Below are 21,979 nucleotides of genomic sequence, written 5' to 3'. Positions count from 1 at the left end.
GTCACGCTTCTCCTAAAACCTTTTCTTTTTGCAAGGGACAAACTAGCTGTGAGATCACCAAACCTCAGAATATTCAGAGAAATGGCCACTTCAGATTTAGTATATTTAAACTCGGATATTCAACCATTCAGTCTCAGTATTAAGGGATAGTGTGTCCCAACATTTCAAATGCTTACTTGAAATTCTCCTTTCACAGAAAGGATCAGCTACTTTACTATATGGATAAGAAAGTAAAATTGTGTAAAATCTTACCATAATAGTAAATGTCCTTCTCCTCACTGTTGGAGTATTCATAACATTAGGGATCCCCTGCCAAGGGTGACCCAAAATCTGACCAGTAAACCAAAGCCTTTAGCTTGCTTTAAGGTACACTATGTCACATGTATACTCCTTGTACAGCACAGGGCATAAAGGTAATGTCTGAATGTACCATCCTCAGAACTGAAAGCCCCAGTAGGAATGCCGATCCAAGGAAAAGAAACTGGTAACCAGGACATCCAGAAGGCAAATGCACCAGCGGGAGGAGGGAGAGAGTGACTATTGCAACAGTGAAGAGAAGGACGTCTACCATTATGGTAAGATTTTACACAACTGTACTACATCCTTCTCTTCACTGTTACAGTATTCATGACATTAGGGAGAGTACCAAAGCTCAGGAAAATACTTGGGAGGAGGAAGAACCAGCAAAGCCCTCTAGGAAGTCATGAAGGGTGGCCCGAGCAAAACCACCTCTAGCTTTGGAGATTTCATCCAATTTGTAATACTCGGTAAATGTATGCACAGAAGTCCAGGTAGCTGCCTCAAGACTAGAGTTCGTATCCAAACCCTTGAAAAAAGCACCAGAACAAGCCACAGCACTAGTAGAATGAACCTTAACAGAATAAGGAAGGCTCCTACAATGAAAGGAATAACAAAAAGAAATAGCATTTGATATCCAAGAAAAATAGTTTACTTGTTTACAACTAATCCTAAGGACCTAAGATGAAAGGAAATAAACAGCTAATCAGATTTCCTAATAGTCTTATTCTTATCCAAATAAAATCTGAGTTGTGTATGCACATCTGATGTGTGCAGCATCTTCTCACTGGCAGATTGTGGAGAAGAAAAAAAGTGAGCAAATGTATTGACTGATTAAGGGACAGCTCTTTCACCTCCTTGGGCATAAAAGAAGGATTAGTAATGCAAGGACACCCTGTCCTTATTAAACACCAAAAAAGGAGGACAAGCCATAAGGGCTTGAAGTTCAGACACCTGCCTGGCAGAAGTAAGGGCTAACAGAAGTAGTCTTCCAAGAACAATGTTGCAAGGAAGCTGAAGCTGTAGGCTCAAAAGGAGCCTGAGTCAACTTTTTTCAAAACACAATATTTCAGGGAGGAGGAACAGGTTTCCTGGGAGGACTAATATGAAGAATGCCTTTTAGGAATTGTTTAGCCTCAAGAAGATAAAGGCAGACAAGTAGAGATAGCTGATAACAGGGCCTTAACAGAAGAATAAGCCAACCCATCATTGAGTAATTCACTCAAATAAGACAGAACCAAAGGAAAATCCACAGAAAGTGAATCCAGGTTATAAGAAAGGCACCCAACAGAAATCTCTTCCATTTAGAAGAGAAATATGATTTCATAGTATTGGGTTTCCTGGCCTCCTGCAGGACCGTAAGAATGTCCTCAGAAAAAAGGTGTAATGTGGAATAAAAATCCTATCAGCCACAGTGTTAGCTGAAGAGTGGACAGGTGGGGATGGAGAGCCCTTTACTTGCATGAGTAGATACATCCTCTGAGGTAACTTGTGATGATTGCCCTTTGCTAAATGCAGAAGAGAGAACCAATGCTCTCTCGGGCAAAACAGAGTCACCAACAAGATTTTGTGAGTATCCTGTTGAATTCTGAACAGGACATTTGGAATGAGGGGAAGGTGAGAGAAAGAATAAAGAAACCTCCCCTACCAAGAAAGAGATAGATGTCCAACTTCCAAAGCAGAGAACCTGGAACTCTGGCACAAAACAGAGGAAGACTGTTCAGAGGGGAGGCAAATAGATCTATTTGTGGAGTATCCCACTGATGGGCAATGTCCAGAAACACATCCCTGTTAAGTATCCATTTGTGGGACTGTGTTATGGACCTGCTCAAAGTGTCTGCCACAATGTTTTGACCTGAGGGAATGTAAACTGCCTGAAGATTCACTTGAAACTGGACAGCAAGATCCCACACGGAGTGCCAACCGGCATAGGTTCATAGGTTGGTACTAGGCTATTGGCCCTAGGGTCTGTAGAAGCCTAGCCATAACAATTCCCTGGCTATTTCTTCCCACAACAGAAACTAAGATCTTGTCTCCCACAACAGAAGATAAGATCTTGTCCCCCCCCCCCCCCGTTTGTTTACATATCACATCACACTGGTATTGCCTGTTAATACCTTGACAGGTCCTGGGGAGAAAAGAGGATGAAAAGCCTGAAGTGCTAACAGAAGAGCTCTCATCTCTTTGATATTGATGCGACCACACTCCCTGCACTTTTAAGGAGCCAAAAGCTGCTCCCCATCCCCACATCTGAAGCATCTGTGAACAACTCTTGAGAGGGATGAAAGAGATGAAGAGGGAGCCCTGGATTTAGAGACAACTGCTGGATCTACCAGTGAAGTTCCTGCTTGAGACAAGGCAGAAAAGGGAACTACAAAAGTCTAAGAGATGCACTGTTGAAGCCAAACTGACTTCAGAAACCACTGAAACTTACTCGTGTGGAGTTTGGCTAGACAGAGCATAGGGTTGGTGGATGCCGTGAATCCCAGAGCTCTCAGAAACTCCCTGGCTGTAATAAAGGAAAGAGGAAGAAGAGTTTGCAATAAGGAAATGAGTGTCAAGGTCTTGGGAGGAGGCAGGTATGCCAGCAAAGGCACCATCTGGATCCTGCACCCCAGAAAACAGTCTTGAGAAGGAGTTAAAACAGATTTTTTGATGTTTACTGTGAACCCCAGCTTTGCAGAAGGGAAATGGCAAAATTAAGATTTTGCAACAGGATCTTTGGAGAGGATGCCTGAAACAGGAGGTCGTCCAAATCAGGAAATACTTGGACCCCCTGACTCCTGCAAAAAAACAATCACAGGAGCGAGGCATTTGGTGAATACCCTTGGGGCAGTAGAAAGGCCAAAGAGCAAGACATAGAACTGAAAATGCCAGGAAGAAACAGAGAAATGTAAAAACTTCCTGAAAAGAGGATGGATCAGGATATGGGGATAAGCATCCTTGAGATCCACAGACACCATATAAGCCTGAGGAAGCAACAGAGGGAAAAAAAGAGTCTGAACCAAAAGGAAGGCACTTTTAGAAAGTGTTTAGATGAGAGAGGTCTAGAATCTGTCTCCAAGTACCCTCTTTTCTGGGGTAAAACCCCCTCCCCTTTTGGGAAACGGGTACATCTTAAATAGCACCCCGAGTTAAAAGGTCCCGAAGCACCCCTTGTAAGGAGAGTTGTTCCTGAAGAGGCTGAGGAACACCCATAATAGGGCAAAGTGAATTTCCAAATCATGAAATACCCCTGGCGAACTATGGATAGGACCCAGGAATCCTGAGTAATCTGTAGCCAAACTGGGAGAGAGATGAAGAGAAAGAGGAAAGTGGCTGGGAAGAACAGGATAGTCAGACAGCACCTGGTTTATCTGGAATGGGAGACTTCTGAGGCACTGAAGTCTGAATAGCCTTAGCAGTAGGAGCCCACTTGCCATTTACCCTTAGGAGGAGGGTGAGACTGTCTGTGAACAAAGGCTGGCTTATTGAGGTTGTTTCTCTGAAATTTAGGCATAGGAGGAAAAACACATGTTTAAGTTGCTGTAAAGTCTTACCCTTACCCTGAAAGGACTTAAACATAGCAGCAGCAGCTTCACCAAAGAAGTGTTTATTATCAAGAAGGCATTAATCAACTTAGACTTAATAATGTCAGGCAAACGTTGAAGACGAAGCCAAGAATATCTCATCACCCACCCAAAAGAAGCAGCCGTAGAGGAAGCATCTGCTGCATCATAACTACACTTAATGGAATGACGAGCCACCTGGGAGGAAGTCTGCAACAAGGAAAGAGCAGAAGTTTTACCCTCAGAGTCTGGAAGACCACAAATAACCTGACAAGCCTGGGAGAGGACAGCCAACAAATACATGGACATATGAGTCTGATAAACTGGTGCCAGAGCCATGGCCACAAGCTAAATGCCAAAAAGTGTATAGTCATCCCCTTTGGCAAAAACAAAGTGCCCACAAATTACCACATAGGTGGTAATCCATTAAGTACAGAAGAAGTAATTAGGGACCTGGGTACCCAAGGTGATAGCAATCTCTCATTTGACAACCATGTGGCCAAAGTGGTTAGAAAAACATTTTATATAGCCCACCTAATCATGAAGGGATTCACATCTAGATCAGGGGAGGTCATCGTGCCTCTTTACTCATCCCTCATCAGACCCATAATTGAGTACAATGCCCCTTTTGGGATGTACCTTACCAGACACCTGCAGCAACTGGAAAGACCCCAAAAGTACCTCATCAAGAGGATCAAAGGGCTCAAACAGATGCCATATGCTGCCCGGTTAAAGAAACTCCAGCTCTACTCAGTGGCATACCGCCTGCTCAGAGGCGATCTGTGCCTGACGTATAAAGCCATGTCCAACCTGGAATTAATGGACATGCTGCATCTCAGAAAATCCAAATCCCATTGAGCTACGCGCTCGAGAGACTTGAACCTCAGCACTGAAATAAATAGGACATGCTGGAGGGACAGATTCATAACCCAGAGGCTCCCAGTCCAGGTTAGGCAGAGTCCCTCACTGACTCTCTTCAAGAGGAATCTTGATGAGTGGATGGGAGATCGTAGGTTTACCCCGGGTATCACTTCTGTGTCACTGTTAGACAGAGGCACAGTATACTAACCTCGAAAAAGGGCATAGCAAAATTCATTTAAAATGGGTGGCGAAAGCCAAACACACTCTGGCTAGGCTTATAAATGCCCTAGGGCAGATAGCCTAGTATGAACCTATTAACCTATAATTAACAGACCTAAAAGCCAAAATAGCAGAGGTGTAAACCTTGTCTAGCCTTTCCATGGTCCTGCTATCTCTATCAGAGGCCATTAACTTGGGTGAAGGAAGCAATTGGGCTGTTCAGAAGCTACAGATACCAACAAGGGGTCATCAGAAGGACACTTGTACAAAAATTTACAGTCCTCAGGCATCTTACAGAATCCATCAGGTTTTCTGGGAGCTGGGGGCTGAGAATCTGGAGCCTTAGAAGTATTAGAAAATGCATCCAACAAGGCAGCCAAAACAGAATGAACAGCAGAAGGTTTAGTGGAATCCATCTGCAACAACTCACAGTATATTTTATGTACCTCAGAAACCTGAGCACAATCCTATTTAAAGAACTCCATCATCCTGGAGATTGTCCCCCCAAAATAAATCTATCCAAAGGGAGTATCAGGACTGGTAGATTCCTCATCCAAATCAAGCTCATCCTCAGAGGAATCCTGTTCCCTGGGTCTTTTTAGAGGAGAAGAGTACCAAGGGGGAGCTGGAACAGAAACTCCATGTTTCAATACCATCAAAGCACTAAATAAATTCTGAGTGAAGGACTGCCATTGACCTTGCAGATCCTTAGGAGCAGGAGTGATATGTTTAGTCTTTTGCTTTTTTTTAATACGATTTCCGCCTTTTTAAATTTGGAAGGCTCTGACCCAGAATAGCATTCAATGATGGTAGTAGGGACTATTTGAGGAACAACACCCCTAGGCCCCTCGGAGTTTATCAGCCATGATTCCTCCAACCCAGTCATAGCAGAGGAATCTAACGATAATGCTGGGTGAACCTTTGGGCATTCAGTCACTTCAGGAGAGATGTCTGGCAGAGGCTGAACAGCAGAAGATTCCAGCCAAGGCTTCTTGGCCTTCTTCTTCACTAATGGCTGTCCCCTGGAGCAGGAAGTTCCCTCCATCATGCCCTTCACAGGAAGCTTAAGATGCCAATTTTCAAGATAGACCACCAAAGAAGAGAGTCTACTATGAAGGGTTTTAGGTATAAAGGCCTGACAGATGGAACAGGACATATGGTCATGTGACACAACTAGTCAAAAAAGGATACTGGTCGTGGTGGTCTTTATGAGGAATCTGTCTCCCACACTGGCATTTACCCTTCTTGGATGACATGAAACCTCACAAGCAACAATAAAAAAGACAGCAATGGAACGGGCATTCAGACCAATGATCAAGAGATGGTGTTCGGCCTGCCGGCAAAGGAATGATACATCCAGACATCACCTTTATGCCCTATGCTACACAAGGAGCATATGTGTGATGTGCCAACCTAAAGGCTTTGGTATACTGGCCTGATTTTGGGCTGCCCTTGGCAGGAGATCCCTAATGTTATAAATACTGCAACAGTGAAATGGAAGGACATCAACATATCTGTATGCCCCACTCCCACAACACAATCTGTGCATCTTGGTCTCATTAGCAGAGATTCACCACTCCAATACTTAAAGAAAAATCTCAATTTTACTGGGTCAACTAAGAGTCTAATCATTACTGATATCAGCTACCCAAGTAACTCTGGGATAGAACCTCATGTCCTTCTGAAGTCCTTATCTTTTTACTGCCAGACCTGTCAAGTCTCTTCATCTCATCAGTAATGGCCACCTCAGGTGCCAATTGCCTTCTGTCAAGGGGCATGTACCATCTTCAGAGAAAGTAAACAAAAGTACTAAAAATGAGACCTGATGAGCCTTTCCATAATGCTTCACCAACTCCTCCACCTCCTTTACTAGCTTCATGACTACTTTTAACCCCCCCCCCCATTTATCAAAAATGCTTGTTGTACTGAGCCATATATGATTTGAGTAATATTGCTGTCTTTACCTTTCTTCTCCACCATCTTCGCATTCCTCTCCACGAGTAATTATCTGTCTTCTAACTTTTAATTTTTATTAAGTGCAGTACTTTTCTTATGGAGCTTACATGTTTACTCTGTTGTATTTCTTTACTACACTGAGTTCTTGCCTGTGCACTTCTGATGAAAAAGCAATACAGCTTTCATATCAGACCTTTTTAAGGAACTATGTACATTGTTTTACCTAAGACAATAATCAGAATGCAAGGAATTTATTCAAGAACTGTATTGTTATTCAGCAAATGAAGCAGACTCACATACTTAACTTTACCAGAGCCAAGTTTAAGCTACAGCTGAAATGAAAACCATTTTCAGCACACTCCCAGATCAGGGTAGCTATACAGCTGTGCATACTGGGATAGCTCAGATAACAGTCATATGTTCATCTGTCCTCCATTTCTAGAAGGAAAATAATGTCTGAAGGTCAGATTTTGGCTTACCTCTGTTCATTCAGTTTCCTGTACTTGTCTTTATCGGCACTGTTTACCTTCAAAAGCTGTTGCAGATGCTCACGATTTGTTTTTACATTTTGGTTATCTACATATACGTCATACAAATCCTTTTTTTCCTCAAATATCTTTTCTGTTGTGCCTGTTCAAATAAATAAATAAGTAAATAAATAAAATGTTTTTATATTTATGGTGAGTGAAATGCGAATGACAAACATCTGATTATTAGCCGTGCAGTACAACAGTGATTGTGTGTGACAAAGGTGAACTTCTGTAGAAAAGGTGTGATGTTTTCACAGGGCTGCCTTGACAATGCTCCTGACAAGCAGCAGAAACAGAAACATGGCCAACCATGCTAGAGTTGCTAATATGTTCAATTTACATCATATTTTCAAATATACAAACATTATAAAAGTACCATGTTTTTGACTTAGTGGGATTTATCACTTGATAATTTAAACTGTTACTTCTGATGCAGAGATAGCTACTGTATAACTATACTGACCTGCATGTGTGAAAAGGGTAGTTTTCCTATAACTCTGCAAGTATTAAAATGAATAATGATGTTACTTACATATTTTAGTAGTGAAATAAAGCAGACACCTCAAAAATATCTGCTAACTAATCAAAATTCAGGACTTCTATGATGGCACCCCATAATTTTTTTTTTTTTTTTGCTTGGGGAAGCTGTCAGATGTGTGCAAGTCAGAGGGACAGAGACACAGGCAGTCAAGTCAGCGTTCAAGTGTTCCTACATCTTACCATGTGCAATGCTAACAGTGTGGTGAAACTGAAAGTACTGTCAAAGATTGAGCAGATGTAGTGCTATACTGCTGACCACAAGAAAGGAGGGTAATACATCCACTACTCAGCACACAAATCTAGAACTTTGGTTGCACAACCACCAACCAAAGTTACTGCTATCTCCAGTTCCTACCACTTACGTGCAGATAACAGACCACATAAAAGGAAAGAAGGTAATATAAAACTCAAGTAACATCACTCCCACCGTAAAACAAAGAAACAATAGTACTAGTGATGCTCAACCTAACTGGAAGCCACCCTGCTACATGTTTTGTTACATCACCAAACACCATAAACTAATAATAACAGGTGCCTTTTAACTTTCACTAGGAAGGAAATAAATATCCTCTAAACTTCTTCCTCTCTACACACAATTTTTCTCAAATGGGTTCTCCTGAGCCAGAATAAATCTAAAATCCAGCAAATATTCTTATATACATCTAATCATCAATAACACCTGTAACAACCTTTAATTTCTAACTATCTTAGCTCCTGTCTTAAGTGACCATTCACCATTACTCTTTTACTGGCTCTGAATAAAATCCATACTACAATTCCTGAATCATCCGCTGACACCATCATACAAGCACTTCAGTTTATTACTTGGACACCACCATATGCATGCACAGATCCCACATCAGAACTTGCCATATTTTACAACCAATTAAATCTATAACAGTACAAACTTTTCTCACTAAAAACAATCTAAAACAGGGATATCCTCCCTGGATAAACATAGAACTCTGTTGGCTAATTAAACCCAGAGACTGGTCTTGAAAACAATTCAAAAACAACATGTCAAGCAGAGCGCCTCTTTGGCCCTCTTCAAAAGGAACCTTGACGATTGGATGGGAGATAGGAAATTCACCTGGAGGATCACGTCAGTCACCCTGCTGGACATGGGTCCAGGGAAGAAATAACCAGGGAATTGTTATGGCTAGGTTGTATAGGCCCTAGGGCCGATAGCCTAGTACCAACCTATGAACCTCAATAATATTGCAGCATATGGTCTCAAGTAAAATTGTAAACTAGAATAAAATGTAACAAAGCCAGCGCAATTTATTTCAGAATACAACTATTACATATGGGTCTTCCTAAACACTTCTGAAAAACTATAAAATACCCAAATACCAAAAAAAAAAAAATCTTCCCTAAATATATTGCTTTCAGTTATATCCAAACATCTGATCAAATACAACAAAACCTGATTATCTTCTTTTCATCCCCCTTCCAAGGATTCACAGATACACCCATACCAAGCCCTGACTCCCATTACTTATTCTAATAGAAAAGTCACCATTACTATTTTAAAGCTATTCCCTCTAAAACTGTCCAAGAACATCTAAAAAAAATAACCTTTGCAAACCTTTAACTTTCATCTACAATTTCTTACAAACTACGAACTTCCTTGCTCATAGTTTCAAATACTGCCTTTTTATTTCTCTACTCAAAATTAAAAATCCAGTTATACTTAATGACTTCTGAACCACTGTCAACATTTGTCCCCTAGTCAAAGTTTTAGATGATCTCTCAGGCAAACAACATGGCTTCCAGTCCAAGTATAGTACCTTTACTGCTATGTGCTTACTGAGCGAATTATTTCAAATCTAGAACAAAGTTTATTCACCAGAACAATCTTTCCAGACTTGACAAAATTAATATAAAACACAGCATTCTTTTCTGCAAATGTACTTTCTGTGGCTTTTCAAATGTTTGTTGCTCGTTCAAAAATTATATAACAGAGCCATTACATAACTTCAGGTCAACACCTCTTCTCTTCAGATATTTTATCTAAGATCATACCCCAAGGCTCTGTCCTAGGTCCTAAACTGTTCTCTATTTATTAATAACCTGCCTACTGATCTTTCCCATTTGAAATCGTTAATACATGCAGAAAAGATTGTGTTAATAAATTCACATCAATCTCACAAACTACTTTGGAACTGGCTTTCTTCGAATAAGCTCATCATTAATACAAAAAAAAAAAAATCACCATGATTTTTGTTACAGCAAAAAAAAAAAGCTATACAATCCCTTACTTCCTGCAGAGCTGACACTACTTATTCACTACTTCCATATGTAAAAGAACTATGACATCTAAGTGTAGTAACTGACAATAACCCATCATTCCAATTCCATACTGAAATACAATTTTAGAGGGTAATTGATCAAGCACTATATATAGGCACACAAGTGTCACATGAAATATCAAATGCTCACAAGAGCGATCATTTTTAGAGTGAATCTAAAGTGATTTAAATATGCAAAAGTAAAATTATTTTTTTTTGCAGGGAAGACCCACCACACTTCCTGCTAATTATAAACACCAACTCACAGATCCCACAACAGTGGGATATGGGCAAATTCCCTTACACTTCTGCTAAACAATCTCACATAAAAGGCTCCTGGCAAAATCTTCATTTGAAACAACGTTCACTCATACAAGCATTAGCTTCTTTTTTTACAACAGTAAAAAGCGTTTGCTCATATGAATGTTCACTCTTTCAAACTGTAACCAAACACATACATATATACATTATACACACACACACATATATATATATATATATATATATATATATATATATATATATATATATATATAAACTCCCACACTTACTCCTGAAGCAAGGCACGCTATTGTTTATTATTAGAAAACTCACCGTCAATAACACTAAATTCTTCACTACACACGTTAATCAGCAAAAACTAAAAATCACATTTTATGATTTATCTACCTTCTCCAAACTCACAGACACTGCTGTATATTCAAAAAGCCAAGTGGATCAGAGTACCTCAAAATCTTTCAATGAATCATACTGTCCCTCAAATGCAAACTCCTATCACACACTTCCAGTTTCTCTCTCTAAAGCCAAGAAGCCTTACAACTCACCTGATGTCTCTATAATTTCTCATTTTGTAAGAAAACCTTTTCAAAAATAATCACAGCAACTTTAAATTATCTTTCCACTGATATAAGAAACAGACAACTGTATCCAGTTTCGCAAACAGTTTGGACTTTAACCTCAGAAACGTCTCAGCACAATTTATTTTCTTCAGTGATAATGGTTAGCATTCAATTCTCTGTGTTTTAACAATCCAGTTGTCTGCTTTATGCGAACTTCTGAAATGTACATTGTACAAATATTATTACTTTATATGGCTTAATATGTATCCTTGCTTGTAATTACTCTGCATTTCACGTTTCCCTGTTTTACTTCACATATGTTTTTGCCAACTGGCCCAAGCTGTGACTGAATACAGTCTTTTGGCCGGTTCATCTACCTGGTTAACAAACTTAAGTAAATAAATAAATTCTGCATTAGATATCAGAGAAATGCTAACATCCTTCCCTTTTTCAGCACAATCGCATGTATTGCTCTTTTGGTAGATTGGGATGAAAATGAAGGAACAAATGGCCAGTCATATACTTCAAGTTGCTGCTGTCACAAAAATACAGATCATGCTTCCTCAAAGCTACCCCCAAAACACAGCTAATTTCTACGTATCATGCTGTTCTCACAGTGAGATTAAAGAGAGAAGAAGAACAAAGAGAACACCAACAAATTTCAAATTAATAAACACTAAGTATGCCACCTTAACTCTACCCCCAAAAGAGAGCCAACTGCATAGACATACAATGTTCAATTGTGAGGAATGTGAAAAAAATAATAATCATAGCTATGTATTCCAATCTATTGCTCTTAGGTAGTACACTGTACTTGGACGGCTACAATGTCCTTCTGTGCATACCTCTGAGGTTTGATTGTAATGAAAACATAAAAAGAAATGACCAACATTTTTGCCAGTCTCTCACACAAGCTAGTGAACTTCTCTGCACATCTCTAAGCAGAGCTAGTTTTAGACTAGGTGGGGGTCCACGATAGAGGCCCCTATTAAACCTGTGTTAAATTTCACTGTTGTAACCTAGCATAAAGTCACTTCTGGTTGCAGCAGGAATGGTTTTAGACTAGGTGGGATCCAGGACAGGAGCACATAATAAACCTGTGTCAAAATTCACTTAATACAACCTATAGTGCTTTTTTTAGGCTGTGTTCCAAAGACCAAATTACCACCGTAACAACTACAAACAAATACAATCTGAGGGTCATGCTGCTCAATGCTAGAAGTCTAAATCTCAAAATGCACTCACTCGAAGCACTCCTTAAAATGGAGAACATCGTAAACAGAGACCTGGTTCAAAGCAGCAGAAAGCACTCCTGCACTACCAGGCTATAACTCATTCCATACCTTCTGGCCCCAGAACTTGGACCAAAGCTCCAAAGGCGGTGGTGTTTCCATATTCATAAAGGATGCTCACACCTCCAGACTGGTAGCCCAAAATAACGTATTGGAGATACTTCAGGTGCAGCTAACATTGGGTAAGAGAGCGATTCAGGTCGTAGCCTGCAATAGGTCCCCAACTATATACCAATACTCACACTCCATGTTCCTAAGCAACCTGGAGAACATTAGGGTCCAACCTAACACTCTCACACTAGGTGACTTCAACTACCCCTCCATTAACTGTGACAACTACTCATGTACCAATACAGTTTCCCACCACTTCCTGGAATTCATTAATTCCAATGCCCTGGACAAGCTCGTTCTTACCCCCCACTAGAGGTAGCAACATCCTTGACCTGGTCATTACTAACATGGGCGACTGTTGCTCTACACCAATAGTCAACTCCTCCCTGGTTAGATCTGATCACAAACTAATCACCTTGGAAATCCACAACCCCCACCCACAAAGGTAACCACCATGAAAAATTTCTCCAAAGCTAACTTTGGGCTCCTAAAACAGAGGTGGCCAACTTCATGGCATCCATGCAAATGAAGAATAGTTGCATGACCACCGAATCATACACCAATGTACAACATATACACAAATGCATGGATCTCGCCATACCCAATAGAACCAAGATGCTCTCCTGCAAAAAAAAGAAGCCAATCTGGTGGTCCCATGCCATAAACAAACTCTACAACCGAAGGTAGAAATGATGAGGAATAAAGTGAAGTCACAAGACTGGAAAAACTCCCTCATCAGCCTCAACAAAAAGTTGAGATCCCTCATCAAACCCTCTAAAGCTAGCTATGAAAACAGAATTGCAGCAGATACTAAAGACAACCACAAGGCCTTCTATAGTTATGTAAAGAATCTCCATGGCAATACCCAGATTTGCTCTGAGCTACTGTACAATGGTATCTCCTATACCAAGCCAACAGATATTGCCAATATACTGGCTGACAGACTGAGTGCCAACTTTACCCCTCTCTCCCCTCCCAAAGGACCAATCACAATACCAGTAGATTGTCAGGCACCCAGTATTACTGCTGCACAGGTTTAAGCAGCACTGTCCAAGGCCATAAATACAGCTTCTATGGACCTGACAATATCCCTGGCCGTGTTCTACATGAACTACAGAGTGAACTGGCAGCACACCAGTGTGCCCTTGTTCAGTCACAGCCTCACCTCGGGCTTTGTCCCTACCAAATGGAGCACTGCTCCAGTCATCCCTCTCCACAAAGGAGGAGCGACTACAGACCCTGGGAACTATTGCCTCATTAGACTGATGAGTCCGATATGCAAAGCTATGGAACGCATCATGATGGACCTAATAAACAAGGATATAGGAAATCTCCAAACTCTGGATCCCACACAGTTTGGTTTTGTGAAGGGTAGATCATGCCTGTTCAACCTAGTTGACTTCTTTGAGTCAGTCACCAGAGTGGTGGATGAAGGCAAAGTGGTTCATACAGCCTACCTTAATCTGGCCAAGGCCTTTGATAGCATTCCCCACTCCAAAATCATAGAAAAAATCACTAAGCTAGGCATCAACCCGTATATCACTAGGTGGGTTGCAAACTGGCTCACAGATAGAACCCACAGTGTGAAAGCAGCTGCCTCCAAGTCAGATTGCCGACCAGACACAGGGTTCAGTCCTGGGTCCACTCATATTTGGTTATCTACTTCTCTGAAGTCTAGGCCATCACAAAGTGACTCTAGCTGACAAAGTTCACAGATGATTACAAGTTGGGAGCTATCATTAACTCCCCAAGTGATGCTGACATCCAGCAGAAAGGCCTCACTGAGACCAGCGACTGGTGTCAGAACCATGGCCTTAAGCTCAATGCCAAAAAATGTGTCGTCATCCCCTTTGGGGAAAAAACTCAGTTCCCATGAACTACCACATCAATGGTAGTCCATTGGACACAGAAGGCGTTATTGGAGATCTGGGAACACAGGTTGACAACAACCTCTCTTTTGAGTTGCCACTGTGGTCAGAAAGTCCTTCTATGTGGCACATCTCATTACTAAGGGTTTTGCATCCAGGAAGAAAGAAGTCATTGTCTTCCTCTAATCTTCGCTAATTAGGCCAATCATCGAGTACAATGCCCCATTTGGCATGTACCTCACTAGACACCTGCAACAACTGGAGAGGCTTCAAAAGTACCTCACAAAGATGATCCCAGGTCTTAAACACTTGTCCTATATGGACAGACTCAAAAAACTCCAACTATTCTCTGTCTCACATCCCCTAATTAGAGGCGATCTCTGCTTGACTTACAAAGCCATTTCTGACCCAGCTCTGTTAAAAAGGCTACATCTAAACAAATCCCAATCCCTCTGCACCAAATGCTCCACAGACCTTAACCTCATTACCACAATCAACAGAACATGCTGGAGGGACATGTTCATAACCCAGAGACTGCCCATGCTATGGAATAGACTTTCCATACATGTCAAACAGAGCACCTCACTGGCCCTCTTCAAGAGAAAGCTTGATAAGTGGATGGGAAATAGAAAATTCACCCCGGGGATCACTCCAGTGGCTCTACTTGACAGAGGCACTGGGAACTAATGTCGGGTGGCACAATGAATGGGCTAGGCTTGTAAAGGCTCCAGGGCCATTAGCCTAGTATACACCTATAAACCTACAGTGTAAGACCACAAGTTCCCCAAGAGGAGTGAGTGCCTAGATGTTTTGTGATGCATTTTATTCCTTATTTTTGAATGGCAGTAGTTATTAACTGTTTTTTTCTGTCTGCTAATACCCAGAATGGTTATGTATTTGCTAGTCAATATGGTGTTGTGTCCACAGATAAAAAATACAGTGATATTTTTCACACACATACATATATTGACACTGCACCTGATAACTGAGGTCTACCAAGAAATATACTCATAAACACATACACACAAAGTTTACTTACAGCATGTCTTTGAGGTATTGGAAGAAACCAGACACCTCAACAAACCCTCACAGAGACAGGACGGTAATGCATACTCCACAATTAAGCAGCCACAGCCATGTGCTGTGAAATGCCAATGCTACTCACTACGCCGCTGTTCCAATGACCAGCTGCTATCACACATACCCTGCTCAGACCACCAAACATAGCCACTTATTGTGCACAATGCTGATGTCTGACAGTGAGGGGAAAATGAAAGAAATTACGGTCAATTTGTTACTCTTATAATATACAGTCAGTTGTACACTTATCTTACATACCACAGCATGTGGTGTCTGCAGTGCTGTGTTGCATTTTCTTGTCATTCATGTCTGTTTTAAGCATGATGTTTAAAATAAAATCATTTATAAAGTCTTAATTCACACTATGTGATGTCACTGAAAAGTTCATTGAACCTGGCCCTCAGTGATCTCAACTGAGGGAGTATGTGTTGGTGCATTCCTAAATTTTAATGGGCGCACCATAGTACATGCATGAGGCCACATCCATTAAAGTCTATGGATGCACCCCCCCCCTGTGTAATCCCTCAAGTAATGTTAGTGGGAGATTCAGTGAAGGTATGTAGGTAGGGAATTAATAAAAAGTTCACAAAGACTTTTTAATAAGAAACGGCCCACATAATAATCAGATGTGGTGGAAAACACATTACGGCACTTAAGTTAGCAAGCATTGCAATGCACATTAAAACTGAGACTGTAAACTTTAAATGCACTGTACTCTCTACATGCACAGAAATAAAAGCATAATGACAGCAGTGATAGCTGTACATTGATTTTAGTAGACGGAATACACTGTGTGACACACTGCTCCAGCCAAATCCATATCAAAGGCTGTTTAAAGATGACAAAAAATAAAACAGTAAGATTAAGTCACTTTTATCCACATGTAGCCTTCTTACACATCAGTTGCAGACACTATTATATACACCTATGATTTCGCATTGTAATTAAAATTGGACACAATAAAACATTCTGCCTTGGTTCACACAAAAACACACTAATCCTGCAAAGGCAGACTAGTAAGTGTATTACGTGATCATGATAGCAGGGTCAGTCGTTTTTAGCCAAAGACATCCCCTGCAACCAGCAACTATAGTGAAAACTCTGATTGTGTAGACCTCAGATGGCTGATTATGGTAAAATAGATAACTGACAACAGTAATGTATTTAAATTTTTCACACACAAGGTAGCCACAGTAAAGCATTCCAACTTGTTTCACACAAATGTACACTAGTCCGGTGAAGCAAGGTTAATGATTTTTATTTATTTTATTTATTTTATTTTACATTTGTTGACCGGGCTAGTCTAGCTGGAGATATTTCCATTTTCAGTAGAGGCCCGGGGAGAAAAGCTCCACATACTTAATAATAATATAGAAAAAACAAAGCAATAAGAGGCAATGCCACATACATTAGGAAGGAATTAATCGTAACATTGTACAGTAAACCATCGGGATAAAAATGTGGAAGATAACATTTACATAACATTTGTTGGCAGAGTAGTAATGTACAGGAAGAGAGAGAAGTGAGGTTACAGGCTGATAGTAGAGTATTAGTCAGGGTTACAGCAAGGGCATAACCATTGAAGTTTTAGGTGATTTTTGAGATTAAGTTTGAAGAGGGGAAAGGAGGAAATAGAGGTTAGGTTGGGTGGCAGCATGTTCCATTGCTTACCTGTGGTGGTGGAGAACAAGGAGTCACCAGCCAAGTTGTTAGATTTGGGTATATAAGCTAGGAGTTTATTAGAGGAGCGTAGGGAATGAAGATTATTATAGGGTGTTATAAGATTGTTTAGTGTAGGTGTGTTGTTAGGTAGGTAGAAGATTTTGTGAGCAGTTGTTAGTTGAGAGAGTAGCAGAGCATTTTGCAGTTCAAGCCAGTCTAGCTGATGTAGGTTAATGCAGTGATGGGTTCTATAGGGCTTACCAGTTACAAACCTTGCAATACTGTTGTAGGCTTTGGTAAGTTTGTTGAGATTGTTTTGCTTTAAATTGGTGTAAATGGGAGAAGCATAGAGGAGGGTAGAGAGTAAATGAGAGTGGGCAACGGTAGTTCTTGCTTTTGGGGTGAGGAAGGGTCTTATCCTATACAAGGAGCCTAATTTTCTGTTAACGGACTTAATGGTGTTATTAATATGATTGTCAAAAGTGAGTTTATTGTCTATTGTAACTCCTAATAACTTACAGGTCAGTTCAGGTGATATAAGGGTTCCATTACTAGCTAGGATGGAGAAGTGTATGGGAGGGATCTTGTTGTTAGGAGTAATCAGAAGTAATTTGGTTTTTTTGGCATTCAAGAGTAAGCACCAGTTTTGGAACCATGTTTCTACTATGGAGAATACAGTTTGGCTTAGAGATTTCAGCTCAGAGAGAGATTTTGCAGAACAGATGATAGTAGAATCAGCATACTGTATGCAGGTGGATTGAGGAATAGCTACATGAAGATCATTTATGAACAGAGAGAAGAGAAGGGGTCCTAGAATAGAGCCTTGAGGAACTCCTAGTAAAACAGGGAGATATGAAGACAAGTGATTTTGCCACAAAACAGCTTGTTTTCGGTTGCTGAGGTAAGACTTGAACCAAAGGATAGAATTAGAATCCAGAGAGAGGGATTGTAGGGTATTTTATAAGTAGGGAGTGATTGACCATGTCAAAGGCTTTTGACAGGTCAATGAAGAGTGCAGATGAGAGGTAGTTATTGTTCCGGTTGGTGTTAATAGTATTGGTGAAAGATAGAAGGGCAGTGGTGGTGCTGTGAAAGGGTCTAAAGCCATGTTGGCAGCGCCAGGATGTTATTTTTAGTTAGGTAGTCTATTAGCTGATGATGGATACATTTCTCCATGATCTTAGCTAAAGGTGAGAGTAGTGCTATGGGCCTATAGTTGGAGTACTCATTAGAGTTGCCTCCTTTATGTAAGGGAATGATGTGGGAGATTTTCCAAAGATTGGGGATAGTGCTTTCAGAAATGGTACAGTTAATGAGAATAGCTACAGGATGAGCAATTGCTCTGGCTACAAGTTGAAGGTATTCAGCTGGAAGGTTGTCATCAGAGGGTGTACAGGGTTTTAGCTTGTGAATTAGTTTCTGGATAAAGGAGATTGAGATGGGTTTTATCTTGAAAATAGGAAGATTGTCATGTTGGGAATTAGGTAGGTTAGTGTTTGTAGAGGTTAGCTGTGTGGCCAGGGTTTGAATGGTCTCTGTAAAATAGGTATTGAAGGCATTGGCAATTTCTAGATTGGTTTTGTTTTCTGACTCTAGGGGTGGAGGGGTACTAAAATGGCCGGGCTGAAGAAGGTTATTAATGGCAGTCCAAAATTTTTGTGGATTCTTAGTGTGAGACTGTTGAAGTTTACTGTAATAGGCTTTTTTGTCAGAGAGTATGGCTTTTTTAGTAGTATTAAGTAGTTGTTTAAAGTTCAGGTGTTCTGAGACATCTCTAGTTGCTCTCCATTTAGCCCAGGATTTGTTTCTTATAAATATTTTTTTGTTTTGTGTCTTTTGAGAGCCAGGGAGCAGATTTGAACTTTATCCTGATAGATCTTTTGGGTGCGTGGGTTTCTAGTATTGTTAAGAATTTGTGGTTAAAGTAGCTGACAGCTTCGTCTAGTGGAAGGATTTTTAGGGTGTTCCAGTTGCAGGCATTTAGTTCCATTTGAAATAAGTCAGGATTAAAATGTTTTTTGGTTCAGGCAGTAATAAACTTGGGAGGTTTGTTTATGTCGTTTTTATGCCTGATGATATACGTGGGCAAATGGTCGCTGATATCATCTGGCAGGGTTCCTACTTGATAGTTTTGTCTTTGTTTATTGACTAGAATCCAGTCTAGGATGGTCTCTTTGTTGTTAGGTTTGTTGATTCTAGTAGTGGTGGTAATAGTTTGTTTAAAGTTATGTAGGTTGATATAAGAAGAGGGATTATCATTGTTGATACTATACCAGTCAGTGTTGAGGTCTCCTAGAATAATAGTTTCTTGTGGGTAGGTTGAGGAAATTCAGGACAGGGTATCTTCTATATTAGTAATGTTATGGCCAGGGGGTAGGTAGATGCAGAATATATATATAGCTTTGTTGGAGTTGATTTGTAATTTAGAGATCAAGATTTCAGCTGAGTTATTTTGGGTTGGGTTATGGGGTATAGGGGAGATAAGAAGATTGTTTTTAAAGAGTAAGGCCACTCCACCTCCTTTACGTTTTAATCTGTCATTTCTTAGTATGTTATATCCTGGTGGGGTTATTTCATTGTCAGTTGTTGTAGGTTTTAACCATGTTTCTGTGATGGCTTAAACTGAGCAAATGACAATGAGATTGGTCACTTTTCATCCACAGCCTCTCACACAGCAGTTATAAACATTCGTTTGATTGTGTATAACCTCAGTGCATACTGCAGATGTCAGAATGTGAGAAAATAATGGTCAAAGGAATGTATTTCATATTTATTTCATGCAAACAATAGCCAAAGTAAAGTATTCCAACTTGCTTCACACAAATCCTATTGGTCACAAAAAGCCAGAATAATGGGCAAATGACAGCAGTCAATAATTTTCATCAACAGACAGCTCCCATATCCAATAATTATAACTTATAAACAAAGCTGGCCAAGAAGAAATAAAATGTAATGGTAACAGTAATGTATTTTAGCTTAACTTCCATGAATTTACTGTTGCTCACTAGTCACAGAAAACTAGTGCAACACTAGCACTACAAAGCTATCACTGTCCATATCTGTTTACATGCCAAGATTTAAAACAATTTATCTGACTTTGCCAAACAGATACCATGGCCCTTTTCTAGTGCAACCACCTTCCCCATTTTATTTCTTAATATTCACAGATTTTTTTTTTGTCAGCAAGGAGCAGAAAGTTCGTAGATCGGTCAGGTGTAAAGTACCTCCTCTATAGGGGAGCCGCAGCTGCTGTTCCATCAAACAAGTGCACTACAGGGTGTTTTTATTTGTTAAAGCAAAGAAATGCTGCAACATTTTTTTACTTTTTAAAAATAAATAAATGTAAGCAGCTCTATCCAAATGGTAACCTGAGCTCCACCTAAAAGTGAGAAATTGGTTACAGACAACTAAATATACTGGGGGAAACAAACTAAACATAATTAAAATAAAAGATGTCAACATTCTCCAAGTTGGTCTACAAGAAATGCATATTAGGTACAATAGTAATGATTTCCCCTTCAGCATCTGCAAATGTAGCATCCAGCATGTGACCTGGTCAAACTAAATAGCCAAATCAAAAAAATGACACTTTCATTAGATATCTAGGAATGAAAGCAGGCAATTTAAACTTTGACCAGTGGGTAAAGTCAGCAAAGTGTATTCTGTAACACATGTAATTATACAGGCCATGTTTATCCACTCTAGGGAAATTATTGTACCACTTTATACCACACAGATCTGATCCCATATGGAATACAATGCTGCAGCTGACAGACTTTGAACAAGCCACTTGGAAAACCAAATATACTTTTTACCTAGAAAGATCATAGGGTTGAGGAAGCTGAACTACCAGTAAAGCAAGAAAAGTCAAAATATTTTTATAGGTTACTTAGAGGTGACCTTTGCCTTGTCTTTAAAGCAGTGTTTGACTTAGTCCTACCTTATAGTCTATGTCTAAAATTCACCACTGAATGGGCTAACATCAAATGAGGAACTTACTAAAACTACACGACAGATGGTTCGGAGAAATTTAGGGTTGGGGAGCAATTTGAGAATTTAGGTTTGGGAGGAGGACTGGAGTTTCAGGTTTCGAGAGTGACTGAGGCCTTTGTGGTAAGAATGCAGGTTGGGACCTGGGTGGGAGTTTCAGGGTTAAAGTTAGGGCTCTGGTAATTCTATACAGTTTTATAGGGTCAGTGTTGGAAGGGCTACACAGACATCGGATATCAGGCTAGTGGGAGTTTGGGCATTTGAATTTTTGAGCAAATGGTAGCAAGCAAGTGTGTTGTGAGCAATTAGCACACCAGCACATGTAGTATACCAGATTGAAAAAAAAAAGTTTATTGTTGGGTTCTCAGCAGTGTGCACCCCGTAAATAAGTAAAGCTATGGTATATATCTTGGAGAAAAGGACTTATTCCTTTGTGTTTTCTGATGGGTTCTCAGCAGTGTGCACCCCCTAAATAAGTAAAGCTATGGTACATATCTTAGTGAAAAGGACTTATTCCTTTGTGCACTACCACAATCAACAGAAAATCTGAAGAACTAACCCTTTTTCGAGAATCTGTATTTACCAAACTAGTCTCCTTCAGAAACATTACAGGATTTACTGAAATAAAATCAATACAACTTAAAGTTTATGACAAGCTCATAGTTTCATACTGAACCTTCTCAACCTCTAAAGTTGCTTAATGAAGTATTTCAGTTCCAGAAGTAATGAAACAAGGTTAGGAAATCAGTTCTGACAAACAGTACAGGATACAGTTCATGTGAATTCCTGTTCTTTTTGCTTCTTAAAAGACTGCTTCAGGGTAAAAAAAAAAAAAAAAAAAAAAAAAAAACAGTGCAACACAGTTGCTTAAGTTTGTTTATGCATCAGATCCTAA

At 40.1% G+C, this 21,979-nt stretch overlaps 1 protein-coding gene across 2 annotated transcripts in view; it reads right to left on the bottom strand.

Annotated features, from left to right (window-relative positions):
- The window catches only part of DENND11 (DENN domain containing 11), an 893,160-nt gene that overhangs the window by 153,609 nt on the left and 717,572 nt on the right, over positions 1–21,979 (bottom strand). The window contains exon 7 of one of the 2 annotated variants that reach the window (XM_044088490.1): positions 7,361–7,511. The exons of the other annotated variant lie outside the window; for it this stretch is intronic. Coding sequence (XP_043944425.1) covers positions 7,361–7,511 — 151 coding nt within the window. The remainder of the gene's footprint in view (positions 1–7,360; positions 7,512–21,979) is intronic. 2 annotated transcript variants of the gene reach the window in all.

This window comes from Protopterus annectens, chromosome 11.part0 (genome assembly GCF_019279795.1).
Source record: "Protopterus annectens isolate FY-2018-M chromosome 11.part0, PAN1.0, whole genome shotgun sequence".
NCBI classification, from domain to species: Eukaryota; Metazoa; Chordata; order Ceratodontiformes; family Protopteridae; genus Protopterus; species Protopterus annectens.
Note: the sequence above shows the minus strand (reverse complement) of the source record. Positions and strands in the feature narration are given on the sequence as shown.